Source organism: Emydura macquarii, unplaced genomic scaffold (genome assembly GCF_026122565.2).
Source record: "Emydura macquarii macquarii isolate MOO-44397 ecotype Brisbane River unplaced genomic scaffold, CSIRO-AGI_Emac_v2 contig_2897, whole genome shotgun sequence".
Classification (NCBI taxonomy): domain Eukaryota; kingdom Metazoa; phylum Chordata; order Testudines; family Chelidae; genus Emydura; species Emydura macquarii.
Window position 1 is genome coordinate 27,550,667 of NW_027133034.1, and position 23,018 is coordinate 27,573,684.

Here is a 23,018-nt window from a genome sequence, read left to right on the forward strand (position 1 = left end):
TCTCCCTAAGGCATAAATGCTTTTCTTGGAATTCATCAAAGGAACTCTTATACAGACCACAGGAGTTACTGTGGAGAGACGTTAGACACTGTTGCCCTTCTGGGGCTGAATATTCTGCCTATGCAGAATTCTGAGATTCCTGCTAGCCTAGAAGTTAGGAGGTTGGGATCTTGGATAGTTATTGCAATTTGCTTCTGTATCACCAGTGAAAATACTAACATAACCAGTCACTGTCCGATGTCATTGATAAAACTGTGATTATTATCCTTTGATCTTATGTTTTTTAAAACATGGCTTTTTTTAGGAGCTTTAAAAAATTATGGCTATTCATATAGATACAGATACTCTACAGTAATTAACAACTTTACAACTGAATTTGTAATGAAAATACTTAGAAATAATTATTTTTTAAAAACTGGAATTTAAAACTAGAATAGAGGGATTAGAATCTTAAACCCTAAATAAACCCCACCACCAAGCTAAACATTTAATAGAACTATAGTAAATCAGAATCAACTTTTTTACACTCAGAGTGCTTCTTTAGCTTTTTCTGTTCTCGTGTGGTTCCCCTGCTTCTTAGCAAACAAGTGAGAGTGTCTAAAGAGAATCTGTTTGATAGAACAAGATATGTTTCAAAGATACTTTGCATACCTGTATAGTGGATACTGTGATAGAGACTTGTACCAAAACCACACCAGTATACTGCCCATCTAACTAATTCTACCCTTTAGTCAGCTAAAAATTAAACTAGAATCAATTGACTGTTATAATAAAGATTAGTAGGTGCTTGAAGGATCTTAATTTTGGGGAAAAAACATAATTGTGGTGGAATCACAGATGCAACCCCCTACAAGAAACACATTAGCTGATCAGATTAAATCACATTTAAAAGTCCTTTAAAATATTTTAAATATAGGGTTTGTTTTTTTTTAAACATACTGGATTTAAAAGATTATTCAAATTAGAAACAGAGCATAAGTAGGAGGTTCTTGAGTATGATCTTAGGCCAAAATTTTCAAATATATATGGCTAAAGTTAATTACCTAAATTTTTATTTACGCATCAAAGATTTTCAGAGATGCTGAGCACCCACAACTCCAGTGGCATTAATCAGAGCTGAGATACTCAGTTTCTCTGAATATCTGACCAATGGTGAGGTGACCCCAATCCTACAACTGCCTGTGCAAATAAAATTAAAAATATACTTAAATTATTAGCATGATTTTAAAAATAAATTACTTTCAAACTATTTCATTCACTCAAGGTCATTCTTTTCCAAACAAAAGAAGACATTTTCTTTTAAGACCTAATTAACAACTGTTTTAATTGAAATCACAATTTCCTTGAAGTGCTTTATAAATCGCCAGTGCAATGTAAGAAAAATAACATAGTATTTCCACCATTTATGAACAAAAAGAAGGAAAATGTTCACAACACAATTTTGAAAAGCAATTAGACAACAACAACAACAACAACATTTAAGAAGTTCTCAACACCTTCCATTCAAGAATCCCAAAGTGCTTTACAAACATTAATTACTTAAGTTCTACAATATACTTGTGAGGCAGGAAAATATCATTCTCATTTTAAAAACAGGGAAAACAAACACTGATCACACAGTATGTAATGGAGCTAAGAATAGACTCCTGACGCCTTATCCTGTCTTTTAACAATACCATCTCTGCCTATGATATAAAATTTGTCAGTACATAGAAACAGTTTTACAGTACAATAGAATAAAGCGAAGTTACATATTGAATAGCAAAATGACTACTGATCAGTTTGTAAATTCTATCAAACCCTGGTTTTGGTCATATAATCTCATTATTTTTGTAAAATCTAAATTTGAGGCAAATTGACAAATGTTTTATAAAATTTAGAAATATTTCCATAATTTTTTAAAAAGTCCATCTGAAATAGTTGTTTATAAGCAAAAGGACCAGCATTCCTCTGCAGCATTTGCCATTCAAACATTACAGAACTCTGAATTTGAATGGGGGAACTGACTATAAATAAAAGTGAAAATAATTTCACTTGGGGCTTGTCCATACAGGAAATCTTTCTAGTTATACTGAAATAAAAGAGGCTCTTTTTGTCTTAGCTTAAACAGATTCCAAAGCAACATAGACTAAATCAGAAAAAGCCATTCTTAGAGTAAGTGCTGACATGGGCCGTTACCACTGGTATAACTATAGCAGTTTAAATTCACACCTTCCCTTATACGAGTATAATTTTCCCATATAGAGAAACCCTTATTTCTATTGTCCAAGCTGAGAGAAATTCAACAACTAAACAAAGTTTATAAACAATGAAAAGCAGAGAGGATTTCTAAAATTCTTTCAGTTTTAACTATCTAAGGTATAATATTAATATAGAGAAAATATGACTACTATGCACTATTTTTATGTTGACAGTATCTCTTTAAACACAACTTGATTTCAAGTTGCAATCTAAAGGTTACACACAACATATTTTTTTATTCAAAATGTGCCAAAAATGATTGATTAACTGTATTGATTAACTGTAATATGTGCATTCTACCCAAGGAGGTAAAAAAGTTGGGAACACTAAATATTAAAGCACAGTATGGTGCAGACGGAAATAGCACATAATTTTCCATTCTGTCCCAACAATTATATCAACCTTGACCTGGACAGGCTATTTTCTTCAGAGCTTAGAGTTAGTTAACATACTAACTGAGTCATTTGGCCCTTCTACTTTGAGGTTGCCAAGAGGCCCAAATCAAACTCAATTATCTTTATTACTGGTGCACTAAAGACTGAACTGAAATCACTACCACCAAAAATATGTAGCAACTGATTTGATAAACTGGCAAGTGACCCAAGTTGATAAACTTACATGCTTGTTGTGTAGACTCTTTTCTCTTGCCAATTCTTATGTCCTCTCCCCCCCCCCCTTGTTTAAATCCTATTCTTGTGTAGCATCTTTCCCTACAATTTCCTTTGTTCTTCTTCCGTCCTTATAATTTTATATTCTTTCATGCCCTTGTTCTTTTCTCATTTGCTAATTTTTCTTCCTTTATATTGTTTTCCTGTATTTTGATTCAGTTTACTAATAAAACAGTGAAATTCATTAAAATCCTTCAGACATCTTGTAAAATCAAGATTTTAGTAAAATTCATTTTGCTACCAGCAGAGCAGAGCAGAGGATGTGAGGTGGTGCAGAATAAAAAATGACTTGAGTCCTGAAAAATACTGTCTTCAATGGGCAAATCTTCAATTCACAGTGCTCATCTTACTGCAAAACTAGCTAGCCCCAAACAATTAGGTTGATTTTTTTTTGCACTCTGTTTAATCCTCATTGCTCAAGGATACAAGATGGATTGATCTGGGTTCCCAGAAATAAAATACTAGTGCCCAATCCATTAAGCCTCCTTTCCCTGGCCTTGCACTAAAGTAAATAATCCCCATATATCTCATAGCAGCACAAATTCAGATATCCACACCCATTGTATTTTCCTCCTGTATTTTGATATTAATGTTTTAAGCCCCTTTGAGGAGAAACTTGAACTGCTCAAATTCTATGCACAAAACCTCAAGGACAGTTATTGCTTCACTGATATGATTTTTCCTGTGTAAAAGACAGGTACTCCTCTCCTTCCCCTCCAAAATCTCTCTCTTGTCCAAAATAGCTTCCCATTCACGTGAGAAAGACAGAACATGTGGCCACAATGCATGAATTATTTAAACATATTATGCTTTCAGCTCAAAAGCACCACTGAACTATTTTTTCTCCTTCAGAATAATGCTGTCATCAGGATTAGAGTAGGGGCCTCAGGCAACTGCTCAGATGTAGCAAAGAGAATTGGGTTCCAATCTGTGATCAAATATATCTTAATAGAAAAATTAGGAACTGTGTTTAATGTTTAATCTAATGAAATATTTGAGCTAGACCACAGACATAATCCTTCTCACAAATAATTGTGTGTGAGATGTTTTAAAAGGGATTGAAATAATTCCACAAGCATAAAGTAACAATAGAAAAATCATACATATGAACAGCATTGTCAAATTATGGTTTGAGGTTATGAGAATCTGAATTATTAATATGAAAGTCTGAGCTATATACTTGGAGATAATGAAGCAAGTGGTATTACAGCACAGCAAAATAAGTCAAAGTATCAAATTATTTAGTCAAACAAAACTATCCCTACACTTGATGAATATTAAAGAAATTTGCATGTAAAGAATTTAGTGTAGTCCTATATTTCACCCAAGTAATATATTTCAGTAGAAAGGAATAGCAATGGGCAAATATGAAATAAACATGTACATAATAACCCTTCAGCACACATGCAGGAGATTACCTCTGATGAGATTTTTGATTCCAGAGGTTTATGTAATATATTTAACTAAGAAACAGGAATTATGTGTAATTACAATATTTTTAATGAGAAACTAGTTACTCAATTTTTAAAATCAGTGATATTTTCAGTGATCATTTCTGAACTGAAATCTTTGAGTAAATTCCATCATTAAATCATAACTTCAACACAAATAGCTACAAACAGGGAAAAAAATAATTTTTTCTTATCCCTTATTCTTAAGTTGTTTATCCCTGCTTAAATGTATCAGTGCTAACCATTTTAAACACAAAAAATAGTGTCTTGTGTTATAGAATATTTAAATTTCATCTAATTAAAATATCCTATGTAATAGCTTTGAGAGCATTCTTCCTTCCTAACGGAAATAAAGAGAATTGTCAGCCTTTTCAGAATTAATACATCTGAAGAAATCCACTGAAGCACAATTAAATAGCTACTAGAGAATTTCCAGATCACACCCATAAAAGCAACATACATTTTGATATTTAAAAATGTTATCAATAAATAAAATATTTACTTTACCTGACCACTACCAGTAGTTGCCATGCTGATTTCTGCTGCTCCTTGACCTTCATTCTGCCTCTCTGCTTCATGTGAGCCTGCATCATGCTTGCTTTGAGGTGCCCTCTGTTAATGCAAGAGTTTATGGCATTACATATAAAAATGGAGTACTCTTTATCAGTCAAAGCTTTCTAAGCTGTGAATGCATCAATGTCGTAGCTTCACAAAGCCATTGAACTGCGCTTTGTATTTCATAACCTCTAGCCTCAATAATTAGCAGCTGAGACTGACTGTCTTAGCGAAATTGCAATATGAAAGTGAAGCATGTCCTCTGAGGATTATAGCACTGTAAGACAAAGGATTTGCTGTGAGACACAGAAACACCATCCTCCACCAGCTGTGCTCACATCACTATCAGAAATATAACAGAATTGGAGCAAACAACTGTCTCCTCTGCAATGTCACACGATCTATGCATTTACTGGAGGCTCAGGTTAGTACAGTTATTATTTAAACTTCATAACCAAATACAAACACTTTCTGGGTGGATAGAATGATATACATACAGTATATGTATACCATACTAAAGGAGTCTTTCCACATTTTATTGATAATGTGAGCAACACAAGTGTATCCATCTTAATGTGACCAAAGCTTTAACAATATGCTCATGATGAACCTAATCATTGTATACCAAAATAAATGCAAATTTTATAGAAAACTTGGTGAAAACAGACATTTCAGTTCTTTATGGAAGTAAAATCCTCCTCTGTTTAATTGAATGAAATCTAGATTTTGTCACTACCACTTAAAAGTGATAAAATGATGATCAAAATCAGAACTGTCAATATAGCTTTCAACACAGTAAAGAGAATAAAAGATTAGAATGCTGTATAAAATGCTTGGTATCTATCAGTTGGTTAGAAATGATCAAGCCTTTAAGTACCAGCCGGAATTGTTCTGTCCTTTACACTGGTTAGAGTTTAGAAGTAGAAAAGACATACATTTATCTCCCTATCAATGATCATTCCACATTACTGTTCCCAATATGGAACCTCAATATTCTGTTTTTCATGCAACTACTTCTGGTTATGCACCTTTGTATCGTCCTAAACAACTCCTCTCATTCCTTTATTTAAACTATATATAGTTTATAGAGTTCCAGTCCATTGGAGTACCTAACATTTTCCTTAGGAGGCTATCAGACCAATAGGTCTTCTGGATATGTCTCCTAACATTTTGCATAAACATATTTCAAGTTAACATGAACTAGGGAACTTTTGGTGCACACCATCAGGTTTCAGGAAAGCCAGTTAGTTTTCAATGCACTAATGTGGACTAAAATTTACACCTCTCTGGAGGGGACTAAAGCATCATGTAGACAAGCCCTTACAGGGGACTACCAAACAAACAAAAGACCTAAGATCACTCCTGGGTTACTGTGTATAGTTTTGACTACTATTTTACAGGAAAGCTATAGAAGAATTAGAATATGAGCAGAGAAGAGAAGTATGTTTATACAAAATGTTAGGAGACATATCTACCTAGAATACTACGTTCAGTTCACAAAAACTAGAAAAATACTGATCAATCAGAAGAAATTCAGAAAATAGCAATTGAGGCTTGATACCAAGATTAGTTTTCTTACGGTAACATCTGTTAGAGTGTGACATAGCCTCAAAAAGCGCTTTTGGACAATCCCTAAGTGAACAGCAGTACATTTTAAGCAAGATACAACAGAAATCCAAGAACATCTACATGAAAATAAATGGACAACTACTTCAAACACACCAGGCTGTCAACTCTGAAAAACCTGACTGTCTTCCACCTAGATCACTGCAGCTAAAACAAAATAGGGAATTAACCGCTTCTGTCAGAACTTTAGTGCACTAAAGAAAGGTTCCAGAGGTGATCCTGGCAATTATAGGCCAGTAAGCCTAACCTCAGTACAAGGCAAACTGGTTGACACTATAGTAAAGAACAGACTTATCAGACACATAGATGAATACAATATGTTGGTGAAGAGTCAACACAGCTTTTGTAAAGGGAAATTGTGCCTTGCCAATCCATTAGAATAGTATGAGGGTGTTAAAAAGCATGTGGCTTTTTAGTCAGTGACTTCCAGCAGTTCAATGGTTTGACTCTCTTTAAAACTTTGGGAACACAATGTACTGCTTAATATTTTATTTATTTAATTTAAATGATTTTATTAGATTGTAGTAAGTTTAGAACTTAACATAGTTGTCAATTTCAAATGTAATTTTAATACCTTTATCTGTAAAAAGAAAGATATTTAATTTAAATCTAAACATCCAATTTAAATACAAATTCAGATTAAAAAAAATAAAAAATCGATTTTTATCCACTCTGATCTTGGCTCTGTTCTATTACAAGCCTAGTTCTATTCCAATTACTGCCTAAAATAACCTCGTGCAAGCCCTCAGTTATCTTATATGTGAAATGGGTAAACAATAGCTATCCCTCAAGGTAGCAGTTTGAGACCCTGGCTCATAGTAAGGGTTGTGAAGAGCACAGAAATATCAACAGCAGTTGGTGGAAAAGCCTGGGCTAGAACTCCTGGCCTCTGAGCTTGTAGGTTAGTGAACCTTCTGCTGGATTACAGGGCATTGCATGGGTGGAAACACACACTCTCTTCCTCCTTCCTGAAATCTGTATGAATAGTGGAGCTTTTATCATCACTGCACCAATTGCCTTCAGCAGGGACCAAAATTGTAAGGATGAGGGACAACTTTTATTTTTCCACTACATTTCACTTGTTAGGCTGACAGATTTCTAAAGTATATTGACAAAAACAATAATCTCTTATCGTTCTTGCAAAAAAAATTCCAGTTCTTTTTTATTAGCAGGAATTAAAAGAGGGCCTGTCTAAACGAACAGTTAGTGCATGGCAAACTGGAGTTAGTGCTGTGCATTAACTGTCTGTGGGGACCCTGCCACACACCAGAACTCTCCTAGTGCGCTTTGATCTATTCCTGTTTCAAAGTGAGGTAGATCACAACACACTAGGGAACTTTTAGTGAGTGTTAGGAGGGTCCACACAGATAGCTGGTGCATGGCAGATTTATACCCAACCTTGTTGTGCACTAACTGTTCTTTTGAATGAGTCCAGAGCCATCACTTGCTACGTTGTGAAGTTTACAAGCATCTAGAAAACTTGATCTCCTTTCTGTCAGGACACCAAGCTAAAAAGTACTTTTAGTTAACAGTTTGTAGTTGCATTGCTTTAATTTACTGTGTGGTTCACAGAATCGAATGAGATCTAGCAATAGTTCTAATTCTGAACAACAGCAACAAATCATTTGCAAAGATAGTCTCTCTGTTTACTGTGATTGATGCCTTTTCTAGGCATACATTTTTACTTCACAATGCCCCTTGCCCATTTTATTTTTTTTGAGTGTTAAACACTACAAGGACACTCCCATTCTGAAGATACCAAAAGAATAAATGTTTATTTTACTGTAATTCCACCACAGATACAAAAAAGAATAGAAATATAAAACAAAGGATACAAATCACTGGATGAACAGAAAAATAAAACAAATGAAGCTGAATTTTGCTGCTGCTGAATCACAAATTAAAAATTTTAGCTTGCCAAATCCCTAAGAGCTGCAATTACTCACAATGCATAAGAAAAACAGTTGAAAGCTTGATGAAAATAGAATCATAGAATCGTAGGACTGGAAGGGATCTCGAGAGGTCTTCTAAACCAGTCCCCTTCACTCAAGGCAGCACCGAGCATTATCTAGACCATCCCTGACAGGTCCAACTTGCTCTTTCCACAACTTCCCTAGGCAATTTATTCTAGTGCTTAACTACCCTGACAATTAGGAAGTTTTTCCTAATGTCCAATTTAAACCACCCAGTTTAAGCCCATTGCCTCTTGTCCTAGCCTCAAAGGTTAATGAGAACAATCTTTCTCCCTCCTCCTTTTATGTACTTGAAAACAGTTATGTCCCCTTTCAGTTTTCTCTTCTCCAGACTAAGCAAATCCAGTTTTTTCAGTCTTCCCTCATAGGTCATGTTTTCTAGTTCTTTAGTAATTTTTGTTGCTCTTCTCATGACTTTTTCCAGTTGGTCCATATCTTTCCTGAAATGTGGCACCCAGGACTGGACACAATACTCCAGCTGAAGTCTAATCAGTGCGGAGTAGAGCAGAAGAATTAGTTCTTGCCTCTTGCTTACAATACTCCTGCTAATACATCCCAAATGAAGCTTTTTTTTTTTTTTTTGGCAACAGTGTTACACTATTGACATATATAGCTTACGATCCGCTATGACCCCCAGATCCCTTTCCACAGTTTTCCTTCCTAAACAGTCACATCCCATTTTGTATGTATACAACTGTTTGTTCCTTCCTAAATGGAGCACTTTGCATTTGTCCTTACTGAATTTCCTTCTATTTACTTGAATTTAAATTTTATCCATTCTGCAAACTACTTGCAACCCCTCCTAGCCTGGCATTGTCTGCAAACTTTATAGGTGTGCTCTCCATACCTTTATCTAAATCATTGATGAAGATATTGAACAGAACTGAAACCAGGACTGATCCCTGAGGGACCCCACTTGATATGCCCTTCAAAATTGACTGTGAACCACTGATAACTACTTTCTGGGAACGGTTTTCCAACCAGTTATGCACCAACCTTATAGTAGCTTCATCTAGGTTGTATTTCCCTAGTTCAGTGTTTCTCAATTGGTGTTCCGGAGAACCCACTGTTAGGGTTCCGTGAGAAAGTGACATTGCGCCGCCGAGAGCAGCTGTTCTCCGCGCTGCTGAAAAAGGGAAGATGTCCCGGATTTTTCGGCGGAGGGTATCGAGTATGAGTGTAATTTGCCCGCGAAGCCTAAAGGGTTCCGCGGGGAAATTTAATTGAGAAACGCTGACCTAGTTGTTTGTATATAATTTGCTTATTTCTACATTTTTTTTGGCCTCATATGTAAAAATACTGTTAAGAGTTTGGGGGGTTCCGCAATTATTTATCGAGTTCAAAAGGGTTCCGTGGCCAAATTTAATTGAGAAACACTGCCCTAGTTTGTTTATGAGACGGTCATGTGAAACACTATCAAAAGCCTTACTGAAGTCAAAATATACCATATCTACTGCTTCTCCCCATCCACAAGGTTTGTTACCCTGCCAAAAAAGCTATTAGGTTGGTTTGACATGATTTGTTCTTGACAAATCCATGCTGACTGTTACTTATCACTTTATTAATCTCTGCATAAAATGAATAATCAAAATAATCCCTCTATAAAATAAATCTTTTATCTTTTGTCTACAGCAATCAATATTATCTAATGGAAACACACTTCTCCCACTACAAATTATGAATATTATGTTGGCAGTGCTTATACCTGTAGAGTATATTAAAATGAAGTAAAATAGTTCAGGAAGGCAGTTACAGCAAAATGGTTTTGTTTTAAAGTTATCTTTATGCAAATTTACATTTGTAGCTGGCAGCCAAAAACTGTTTAGCTTTTGAGATGCCTCACTCAAAGATGTACTGTGAACAGAACAGGTGGATGACTCCTAAATTCAGCATAAGCATTACATTTCACAGAATATAGAGGTAACATGAGTTTTAAAGGCAGAGCTGGCAGCACCACCTGTATGTAAGGTTTCCTGACACTTTTCTTTGTAAGACCCCGTTTTCAGTTGCTTATGAAACTTGGCCAAACTAACCTTTTGAACTGAAATTTTCTATTCTGGATGTCTCCTTCAAGTTGAATTTTTTTGGTATGTTATATTACCCAAGCTTATACTACTAGTATCTATTGGTCCTAGATTCTACAATGATAGGTGCCTATATATACACCAGAGAGAGGCCAAGCTATATCAATGGAACAACAAATCATTGCTTATTTATAACGTAGTAGCATCTAAAAACCACAATTAAGTTGGGCCCCACTATAGTAGGCACTGTAAAAACACATAATAAATGTCCCAAAGAGCTTAAAATTTTATAGTTTTCAGTAAAAATGATAATGATTTCACTGTTGGTCACATTTTGACCACAACCAGTTAGTCACATATGTTTCTTGCCCCTAAAGCTAGCCCTTGCATTGATATGAAATGCTGCTATGGCCTACTTGTGTATTAAAGAGAGAGTCTCTAAATACTTGCTGGCAAGATACCTTAAAAAAGATTCAGAGTTTAGACAAAAATGGTCCTTAATTCTGTAGTTATGTCCAAGTGCTATTAGGATCTCTCAAGTGTGGCTGGGTACTGCAAACATATTGTACTACAGTTCTCTAGCATAACAGAGGTAGGCCTTGTCTACACTAGAAATATCAATTTGTGGTATAGAAGTGAAGTGTTTGACACAGATTGTTTTTCCATATCGAATGAGCTCATAGTGCCCACACTACCTAAATATTTGTAATATTTCCATGCTCATCTATGGTCAAACTGCCTTACACCGATTCTGGTGGGGTAGTTATAATATCTGACAGCAAGATAACATCTCCCTCAACTAGTGAACTTCCTCTTTAGTCTGCTGGCAAAGCCTCCTCTCTTTCCCCTCCCATGCCCCCTTCAGTCTCCCAGTTTCTGAAATGCTCAGCCATTGTTCACATATTACCCTGTACCAGCTCTGCAGATCCTCAACTGGTGATCCTTTGCCCCTTAGAAAATATTCTCCCTCCTGCCTTGCTCTCCCACACACGCTGTTACTGGGAAGTGGTTATTACGGAGGAGTTGTTGCATGGCAGAAAGCCTCTGGAGGGAGATCACTGAAGGGGGCATGGTAGGGTGCAGGGAGAGGGTCAGCCTGTTGAACTACTTACTTTGCCTGCTGAGGGAACTGTCAGCTCTGACAGTTGTTAGATAAGACTGCACTGAATGTGCTAGTGTGCTGCATCCACAGTGGCAGAAAAAAATCATTTAAGCCTCAGTTATTCAAGGTTTTACCCCTACAAGTTATCAAGGTAACATCAATTGATTTTGGTCTCCCTACTGACTGAAGCACTTTTGGATGTGTACACAAGGTGCATTTCAGTCATCTGAGGGACAGCACTGTTTATTTCTCGTGGCCAGGATAGGCCAGGCAACCTTAATTCATTCCCCTTGCGAGTATGCATTGTGGTAGTCTTGCCTAACATCACATGGAAAGTCTATGGCAGAGTATGGGCAGGAACCTAGCTCTCCTGGATCCTCATTCTGTGCCTTACATGCACAGAGAATATCCTCTCTGTTCTTGCAACTCTCTACTTCAATCACTGTCCATCTTGTGTACTAAAGTAGGCAAAAGTCCTGCAGAACAAACAGTAAAGAATGAAGTAATTAAAAACTGTATTATAACATCTATGCACAAAAGGGATAAATTAAGTTTGTACAGGTATCTCTAATTCTGGCATTTCCTAACTTTTCAGTGCTGACTATCCAACCTAAACATTCAACTGAGAAAACAGAAATTCCGTCATGGGAAACCACTGATCCACCACATTGGTCATCAGTGGGGTTGGAACCCAAGACCTTTAAAGCACAAGTCTCTACCATTTGAGCTAAATGAGTAAGTAGTAGCAGCAGGAGGCTGTTGTCCTCTATGTGGACCAATCACTAGAGATGGATGTGACACACTTAGTGGTTTACACAACAATTTGTTAGACAGAAAAGTAATGTTGGGGATCAAGAATCCTGATTTCTATTCCTAACTATAGAAGGAATGTAGTCTAGTAGTTATATTCATCTGGCACATTCGTTCTGAAAGGCTGCATGGCCAAGAGGATGAAACTTGTCATATTAGAAAGCAGGGTTCTATTTCCAGCTCTGCCACAAGTTACCTAGTGTAATCTCTCAGTTAACACTATTTGTAAAATGGAGATGCTTGCGTGCCTCCTAAGGTAGAACTCTGAGGGCTTGCTCAATAATAAGGGTTGTGAAGTGCACAGAATTAATACCAGTCAGTGGAACAGCTGAGACTAGAACTCATGATCATCTCCTCTTGGATTCTAGCTCAGCACACCTTTCCATGTGACTTCTGTGTTGCTCATATCAGTCTCTAGCTTTCTGCATACTACATAGGAGATTTAGTGGGACTGGGAGAATGCTCAATGCATTCGCAGTGAAGACATATCTGTGAAACTAGACCATGCTCTGTGCAGTGGCATGTCTGCAGTTTTTAGCAACAAGCCTTTAACAAGTGCTACTGATCATGTGCAAAAAGTGATTTTCAGAAGTTTCAATAACTCATCCAAATCTGGAAAGATTTTCATGGCGACAGCAAAAGACACCTCGCCCGAGCACTACCCCAGCCAAATTTCAAGATCGTGATCAAAGTAAGGAAGCGCTGGAAGCATTTAAGAAATGGTTGGGAATTAAAAAGAAAGAAACAAACAAAAACCCAACTAACCTCCTCCCCCGCCCCCCTGCCACAAACACAACAAAAATCCCTCACCACTGGAAAAACTACTTCGCCCCACCCCCAATTTCATTCTCAGAAATGGTTAAACCATTGCCACAAACTCAAAGTTAGCCTGAGGCAAAAAGCAAGCATGGAAAATTTTAGTCAGAATCGTTCAAGTATGGCAAAGTAATAAGTCACTGAAGTGGCTTATAATGGAAAGTGTTGGACAATCTTAATTATAGTAATTGCTATCAGCTCCTCCTATAATGTCAATTTTCAAGATTCTGTTAATTAGTTATCCTTTGAAAAACAATAAGAACTATTTTTACATTAGGAAAAAAGCTAGTTATCTTCTCAATTCCAAAACAGCTGAAAATTTTCTTGAACTTAAAAGCAAAAAAAAAAAAAAATTTTTTTTTGGACACAGACCAACTATGGAAAATTTCAGTCCCAGTGGTGAATGTTAGGGAAAGATACAAGTATGTAAAACAGAATAATAGTGGAAACTGATTTACAACTTTACCTACAGTGGTTGCTAACAGTAACCACTATATTGGAATTTGGCATATAACAGCACAGGAATCCCATTATCTTTATTTATGTATCAGTATTTTAACACTATAGAAGTGTGATATAAGACTTCTAAAATAAGGTCCGACACAAACTGGGTAATCATTCACCCTTTTTTCCATCTGTACTTCTCAGAAGATTAACAAACTATGTAGCGCCTCATCAGATCTCTACATTTAGAAAAAGAATTACTATACTCCAACTTGTCATATATATTAGGAAAACAACACAACAAATCCTTTAACCAAATAATTTGGCTATAATAGTTATTTGCTTAATCTAAGTCCTAACCTTTAAGGCATGCAGTCGTCTTTTTACTGAATCCTTGAAGCTGGATTTTTAACTGAAATATCAGTACACAGCAGATCTGTAGAGCAGCAATAACCCAGGCTGCTCTTGGTGCATCTCTAGCTTCAGCTCATTTGAAATACAGTGAAGTAATGTGATTAAAATTTACTGTCAAGGAAATTGGAGGGCTATAGCTGCAATTCCCACCGTCTAATTTATAAAGCTACAATGGTTAAGAAAGGAAGAGGAACCCATTTTTTGGCTGAAGCAATATAACAGTAGTACTTGCTGCAAAACTAGTATTACTTCCTCCCCCACAATAATAAGACTAGGAAAGGAAAGACTATAGCAGAGAAACCAACATCAAGATATACTGTAATTACAGCATATCATTTATTGAGCCAAAATATTCAAGCTCACCCAGTTCATTCTATTACATGTTGTGGGGTTTAGTTTTTGCTTTGTTTTAAACACACACACACACACACACACACACACACACTCTCTCTCTCTCTCCCTCCCCCTCCCCCCTTTTAGCAAAAAAGGCAAATGCTCACTAACCTCTGCTTCAGCTGCTTGTGACTGCAAGAGCTGTCGTATACGAAGTATGTCCTTCTCTATTTGCTGAATTCTTGCCACCCTTACCTGAAAATGAATACATTTTCAAATTTATAGTTATTTAAAAAAATAAATATTTACTGTAGAAAATGACAATGTGAAAAAAAAAGAAAGAAAAAAAAAAAAAGAGTTCCTGGCAAAAACTGTTGACTGGAAAACAGAACTTCTTCATTAGTGTGATATTTTTAATAAGAACGCATAGCAATGAAAACAGGCATATGGGAAAATATTTTACACAAGGTGAGCTGAGTTTTTATTACAACGGACACTAATTTGGATCCATTAAAATGACATACTGTACTAACTATCAAAGTGTGGTAAAATTCACATTACCCAGAATATACTTTTCCCCTTTAACCAGTGGTTCGCTGGGGGTATGCAGAGGTCATCTAGGTCAGAGTTTCTCAACCTGTGGTATGCGTACCCCTGGGGATACATGAGACACAGGCAGGGGGAGCCTGGGGGAAAACTGAGTGAAGGGGAAGTGGGCAGCAGCTGCTGACTTCTGGGGAAGCTGGGAGGCAGCGACCTGCTTCCCAACTGGTCCCAGCTCCCAGCCGGGAAGTGAGTGGCAGCTGCCGGCTCTTGGAGGAGGCGGGCAGCAGCCCCCAGCTTCTGGGGAAAGTGGGCGGAAGCCCCCTGCTTCCCACCCAGTCACAGCTCCCAGGTGGGAGCCTAGTGGCAGTCTCCTGAGTCTCGTGAGCTGGGTGACAGCCACCCGCGCCCCAACTCCGAGCCAAGAGACAGCCTCCAGCGCCCCGGCTTGAAGATGGGCAGCAGCCCCCTGCTCATATCCCTGGGTCCCAGCTGGTGCGGAAGCCTCTTCTGTCCCAGCTTGGATTGGCTGGCAGTCGCCCACCTCCTGGGCTGGCAGCCAGGTGGCAGCCCCCCTCCCTGGCTCAAAGCCCAGTGCACAGAAAACTTGTCAATTTCACTACTCTAGTTGAGCAGTGAAATTGACAACTATGACAGCCCCAGATTTTACCAGTTACCCTCTTTTCCTGTCTCTCTCTCTCTGTCACCCCTTCCTCCTCTCAAATGTATGACAAAAAATTTGGCACGGCGCTTTATATTCCCCAGCACTGGCATGGTGCTCAAAGCCTCGTAGCTTTGGCCAACATCACCTCTAGCCCAGGTACATACTTGAGTTGCGCACTCCTGGTGTAAAAGGGGTAACCCTACCCACACTATATCTGACATCTGTCATATCACGGCCTTATATACTCAGCCCTTCTTCCAATATATGGCTCATATTAGTCCGTAAATATAAAATCCCGTGGAATATTGAGTGTTTGGGTACCTATTAAAATATTCAGAAGTTAGGGAGTACTTGCTACTTAAAAGGTTGAGAAACACTGTTCTAGGGGGTACATCAACTCATCCAGATATTTGCTTTGTTTTACAACAGGCTACATAAAAAGCACTAGCACAGTCAGTACAAACTAAAATTTCATACAGACAATGACTTGTTTATACTGCTCTATATACTATACAATGAAATGCAAGTACAATATTTATATTCCAATTGATTTATTTTATAATTATATGATAAAAATGAGAAAGTAAGGCAATTTTTCAGGAATAGTGTGCTGTGACACTTTTTTATTTTTATGTCTGATTCTGTAAGCAAGTAGTTTTTAAGTGAGGTGAAACCTGGGTATATGCAAGACAAATGAGACTCCTGAAAGGGTACTATAGTCTGGAAAGGTTGCGAGCCATTGCCCTACACAGTTAATTCTCCCTGTCACTGATGTATTGTATAGTCTTGAGAAAGTTATTTCACCTTACTGTCTTAGGTGCTTTGTTTGTAAAATCTGGATAAAACTAAATACATAGCAACCTTACAGATGTGTTGCTAGGAATTACATCTGCAGTGTTTTCAGCCTGCAGAATGTTGAGTAATTTCTATGTATTATTTATTAGCCATTCTTTGGGCAAACTATGTCTACTACTACAACTACTACAAGCGTGTTGTATACAGAGATCTTGCTAAGTAGCAACAATAGGAAACTAAACAAAAGATACACAAACTTCAAAAAAGCTCTTAAGAGTAACAGTCTGATATTAATGGACACTAAAACCAGATCTGTCTTATAGTTTTAGGGTCAAAAGAATACATTTTCAGCCATCCAAAATGGGAGGTACTTTATTTTTTTTTTAGACGTATCCTTTTGCTCTAATCAAAAGTTTAATTTGTAAGGAACTAGTCTGTGACAAGTTGTGGGTGTCACATCATATTGTTACTCCACTCTGTAGGACTTTTGGTGAGCAAGCAGAATATTGAAATTTTTTGAACTGCTTTTTTCTGACTGAAAGCATTTTTGTAAATATCAATATTCTACTTATTCATAAGAATGGAACTGGAACATTTGGAGAGACTGTCTCACAAGACTCAGATGTTCAGAAAAATATGAGCAAAACTAAAATTACACCCTGGATTGTGTGATTAAATTTTGTTCCAAATTACGGAACATCTATTTATAGACACCAATAATGTCTACTTAATATTTCCCTTTAATTTTACTATCATAAAATAGGAAAAAAATAAAAATCCTAAAATAGCATTAAAAATACGACCAGAAAAGCACAAAAAGTAGGATTAGTAGCATTGGTTAATGCTGTACAAACTTTCTCACACACAGCTCAGTTACTGTGGTATATCTGAACTCTAATTTGTATTTCTCTTGCTAGTCTGTTGGGGGAAGAGTCAACATGGTTTTTGTAAAGGGAAATCATGCCTCACCAATCTATTAGAATTCTTTGGGGGAGTGGGAGGGTCAAAAAACATGTGGACAAATGTGGCTTTCAGAAAGACTTTGACAAGGTCCCTCACCAAAGGCTCTTAAGCAAAGCAGTCATGGGATTAGACGGATCTTTTCTGGATCACTAACTGCTTAAAAGATAGGAAACAAAGGGTAGGAATAAATGGTCAGTTTTCAGAATGGAGAGGGGTAAATAGTGGTGTTCCCCAGGGATCAGTACTGGGACCTGTACTGTCCAACATATTCATAAATAATTAGGGGTTAAACAGTGAGGTGGCAAAATTTGCAGATGATGCAAAATTACTCAGGACAGCTAAATCCAAAGCAGACTGCAAAGAGTTAAAGGAATCTCTCAAAACTGGGTGATTGGGCAACAAAATGGCAGATGAAATTCAGTGTTGATAAATGTAAAGTAATGCACAATGGAAAACATAGATTCCATCATTTGTATGTATAGTTGGGATTAAATTAGCTGTTACCATTCAAGAAAGAGATATTGGAGTCACTGTGGATAAAAAAATCTACTCAATGTGCAGCAGCTGTCAAAAAAGCTAACAGAATCTTAGGTTTTGTCTATACTAGTACTTACATCGGCAAAACTTTTGTTGGTCAAGGGTGTGAAAAAAATCGGTCCCCTGATTGACATAAATTTCACTGGCAAAAGCACTGTTGTGGACAGGACTATGTCAGCAGGAGAGCAGCTACCACCGCTCGTTGGGGGTGGTTTAATTATTCTGGCAAGAGAGTTCTCTCCCGTTGGCATAGAGCGGCTACATGGGAGACCTTACAGCAGCGCAGCTGCAGCAATACATCTGTGCCGCTGTAAGGTCTGTAGTGTAGCCATAGCCTTAAGAATGATTAGGAAAGAGATAGATACAACAGAAAATATCATAATGCCTCTATATAAATTCATGGTATGCCCACATTTTAAATACTGTGTGCAGATCTTGACACCCCATCTCAAAAAAGATACCCTCCTCTGTATCTTTTTCAATTCCAATGTAACTAAAATGATTAGGGGTACAAAACAGCTTCCGTATGAGGAGAGATTAAAAAGACTAGGACTTTTCAGCTTGGAAGAGAGATGATTAAGTGGGGATATGATAGAGATCTGTAAAATCTTGACTGGTATGCAAAAAATGAATAAGAAAATGTTATTTACTCCATCACATAACACAAGAACTAGGGATCATCCAATGAAATTAATAGGCAGCAGGTTTAAAACAAACAACAGGAAGTACATCACACAATGCAAAGTCAACCTTTGGAACTCTTTGCCACAGGATGTTGTGAAAGACAAAACTATAACAGGGTTCAAAAAAGAACTAGATAAGTTCATGGAGAATAGGTCCATCAATGGCTATTAGCCAGGATGGGCAGGGATGCAACACCATGCGCTAAATGTCCTTAGCCTTTGTTTGCCAGAAGCTGGGAGTGCATGAGAGGCGATGGATCACTTCATGTGCCTGTTCTGTTCATTCCCTCTGAATACCTGGCATTGGCCATTGTCGGAAGACAGGATACTGAACTAGATGGATCATTGGTCTGACCTAATAGGACCCTTCTTATGTCTAGTCCTAGACATCTCTTGTGAAGAGACTAACACCTATGCCAAAATGAACAGTGGTTTTCTGATGTAGACAGATATCTAGTAGAGTCCAGAGTATAACGACACTGTTTTCACCTGTACGCAGGATTTAATTGTGAACAGAGATGAAAGTGGGAATAATGCATTAATTTATTTGTAATATTTATAAAATAGGTTTATCATACATCTCTACGTGCATATACCAGGAGTGGCCAAACTGTGGCTCTTTCACAGTTAAAGTGCAGCTCGCGGAGGCCCCTATGTCCACCCCCATTCTCTGCCTACTAGACTGGTATGGGGAGCTTGGACTTCTGCCCTGCGGCAAGGATGGTGGGACTAGTGGACTCTGCTCAGTGGGGAGGAGGGTCTTGGAGGGGGTCAGTAAGTTTGGCCAGCCATGTCATATACAAAAATAAAACTAAAGAGCAACAACAAATTGATCCAATATAAGGACTCAACCAAGTACTGGAGTGGCATATGAATGCCTCAATTTTTTTCTCTTGGGAGGAACCAGAGGATTTAAGGGAGTGCTTGCTGGTTGTAAGTGTTCTCTTCTGTGCATTAACATTGTACATAGAGTTCTATTCTGTTCTCCATTCCCATTCCAAGTGTGCACAGGGGCCCACCAGCAGCTGTTTTTTACATAGTAGACCATGCTCTTGTTGAAATCTTGTCCTCCTTTGGCTTCTGTGACTGTCCTCTCCTAATTCTTCTCCTACATCACTAATTGCTCTTTCAGCATTTCCTTTGGAGGATCCTCCTCATTTCCCCTTCAACTTTCTGTGGGGGTAAACACAAGGCTCTGTCCTTGGTTGCCTTCTCTTCTCCATCTACACTTTGTATGCAATCTCAGCCACAAACACAAATGCAAGTACTATATTTATACTGATGACTCACAGATTATCTCTTTATTGCAGACCTGTCTCCCTCTGTCTGTCAAAACTAAACTCTGAGCTTGTCTCTGACACTTCCTCATGGATATTTAGGTTTTAGCTAAGCTCAACATGGCTAAAATAGAGCTCCTAAACTCCCACCCAAACCCTGCTTGCAACCTCATTTTTTATCATTGTTACTCAGGCCTGTCAACTGGGCATTGATTTTGACACAGACCTCTTCTCTCTAGGTCCACACACGCATGCTATGTCTAAAGTTTGCCAATTGTTCTGCTTAACATCTCTAAGATGCAACCTTTCTCATCCATCCACACAACTGAAATTCTCATCCAAGCTGTCATCATTTCATGTCTTGATTACTGCAACATCCTTTTCTCTGGCCTTCACAAATGCTCCCTTGAACAAATCATATCCAGTCAGAATGCTCTTCAAAATTTTTTTTCTAAAGCACGCTGCTTTGACCACATCACCCCCCTTTCTTAGAATCCCTTCTCTGATTCTCCCCTTTTCTATCAAACATAAGCTGATTATTTTCACTTTCAATTCCCTTAACAATCACCATCCTATTTTTCATTTGCTATGGAGCTGTCTATGCTCACCTCTGATTGGCTCATGAGGCCAGCACCCATCAACCAATTCTTAAATTTTCAAATAAGCACCTTTGGGCTTTCTCCCACACTGACCTCATGCTTGGGAGGTTCTTCGCAAAGCTGTCATTATCCTCCTTCAAATCTCTCCATAAATCTCTCCTCTGCCAGGATGTCTACAAAAAACAACCAGGGGTAGGCTGCCAGTGTCCTGAGACCACTGTCTATAATGCTGACCGATATCTTCCTGATTCCATGTACTTCCCCATCTGTCTGTTTCTATCCATCTGCTGTCTTCTGTTTTACTCTTTGATTGTAAGCTCTTGGGCAGGGACCGTCTTAGTGTCATGTCTTTGTACAGTGCCTAGCACAACGAGGTCCTGGTCCTTGACTAGGCCTCCTGGGAGCTATGGTAATACAAATAATAATAATAATAATAATAATAAGCAATAGGTTAGGTTGTAATAATAATAATAATGAGGCAGTTTAGGTTGTAATACTACACCAATGTTGATGTCTTTTTCCCCCATACCAGCAAGACATAGCAGATTGTCTTACTAGTCTCTAGTTGAGACTGATGTTTATGTGACATTCAACCAAGATAAAAGGGAAGTGATGTTTGAGCAAACATCTAGATAAGATGCCAGAGTTAATAACTGCCTGTTCAACTAAGATTTTTTCTCGCCCCCCCCCCCCCTTTTTTTTTTTTTTTTTTTTTTTAAATTAAAGGTACACAAATCTAGTAATCCTGTTAGTTCTAAAACAGTCTTTAGATGGCTTTGTCACTTATGGTTTAGTTACTGTAATTATGTTCTATGTGAAGCTAGCTGTAAGGGCCATAAGATTCACTTATTGTGGAATGCATTGAGGCTTGCCGCTTAGCAGAGTTTCTTTCAGGGAGCAAATGACATCTGTGATCCAGTTCATGCTACCAATTCATTTCCAGATGCAACACAAGTTGATGTTGTTGATCAATAAAGCTCTGTGTGATACGGATTCTGGTTAGTTTAGAAACTGCCTCATCTGTTCTGTCCTGAATGTTGATATCAGTCTAGGCACTCAATTAAAAGTCCTCATACCTAGAAGTCTGGGAGCTGGAAGCAGGATATTTTCAAGAGCTGGGCTCTTGACTATGAAACATGCTGCCCATCATTGGTCCTAAAACATCCAAGTTTGACGACTTATAGAGCTCACTGAATGACATTTAGATGGATCTTTATTATTTATATTGCAGTTGCATATAGGAGCCCCTATTATGGAGTAAGGCCCCATTATTCTAGTCACTGTGTAAACACACAAAGAGACAATCCCTGTCCCCAAAGGAGTTTACAATCTAAGAAAAAGGTTGAAGGATGATTTGGTGCTGGTTCTTTGGATTGTTTCAGTGACATTTTATTAAAACCTTTGATTACAACTAAGTCAATTTATGTTTCCTAGATCGTCCCTCTCCCCACTGTAATTTTCATGCTTACTAAGTGGGATATTTTAAAATTCCTAAAAATTGCATTTTGCAAAATACACACACTGCACTAAAGTTATGTTATTGAGCAAGATATATACTATTGTTTTCACATCCAGGAAATAACAAGTGAAAGACATATAATGAATCATAAAACTGTCAAAGCCAGAAAATATTCACATGAAAGCTCATTAACAAAACAATATATTTGACTTTTAACATCTGGAAGATTATATAATTAACTCAATAATCATGGAATATCTCCAGGAAGCAGAAGCTTATTTAATAGGATTTTCCCGTCCAAAGGAAGGTGGATGGCTGTAAAAAGAGAAACTCATTATGACACCGGAGAGACAATTACAATAGTGTACTAAAAGAGGAAGAGCTTTGTGTAATCTAGTGGTTACTGCAGGGATCAGCATTATACTCAGTCTTACGTAGCACCTTCATTAATGACCTGAAAGTGGAAGTAAGGAGCACTGACACTACATTGAGAAATGTTGTAAACACCAATGCAACCAGAGTAATAAAACAAAGAAACACAGAGGTTTTAGAAATGTGGGGCGAAAAAAAAAAATCACAAAATGATATTCATCTTGGAAACAAGCAGATTAATAAATCTGTGGAAAAATAACCCTGAACACTGGTATTTCATGGGAGACAAAGCTACAAAATAGTGGACAGTATTTACCATGTATCTCCTAAGCAATATGGCAGAGGAAAAGGCCAATGCAATTTTAGGCTGCACTCACAGATGCATCACCACAACATTAGGCAGGAAGATAATCATCTCTCTATTGGAGCAGAAGAATTTTCTTAACAATTCTAGAAACACTAGAAAAATGTATCATAGGGAACAATCTTGCATTGGTACAGTGATGGAATGGATGACCCAAAGATGACCTTATATTTAATAAGGTTAGGAAAATTAAGTTGGGGGGAAGAATATTTCAGACATCTAAAGAGGCAATATCTATAAACACCAGACTGAAGCAATGGCACTCTAATCTAGATTAGATTTAGGTTAGGATTTGTGAACAGATT

The 23,018-nt window shown here is 37.6% G+C and overlaps 1 protein-coding gene across 3 annotated transcripts in view; it reads right to left on the bottom strand.

Moving 5' to 3' along the window:
- The window catches only part of APC (APC regulator of WNT signaling pathway), a 148,942-nt gene that overhangs the window by 27,117 nt on the left and 98,807 nt on the right, over nucleotides 1–23,018 (bottom strand). For 2 of the 3 annotated variants that reach the window (XM_067569197.1, XM_067569198.1), the window contains exons 7-8: nucleotides 14,629–14,712; nucleotides 4,868–4,972 (exon numbers count right to left, since the gene is read on the bottom strand). In XM_067569197.1, the coding sequence (XP_067425298.1) occupies nucleotides 4,868–4,972; nucleotides 14,629–14,712 (189 nt within the window). Of the gene's footprint in view, nucleotides 1–4,867; nucleotides 4,973–14,628; nucleotides 14,713–20,611; nucleotides 20,799–23,018 lie in introns of those variants that run through there. The other variant, XM_067569199.1, reaches the window with a different exon arrangement.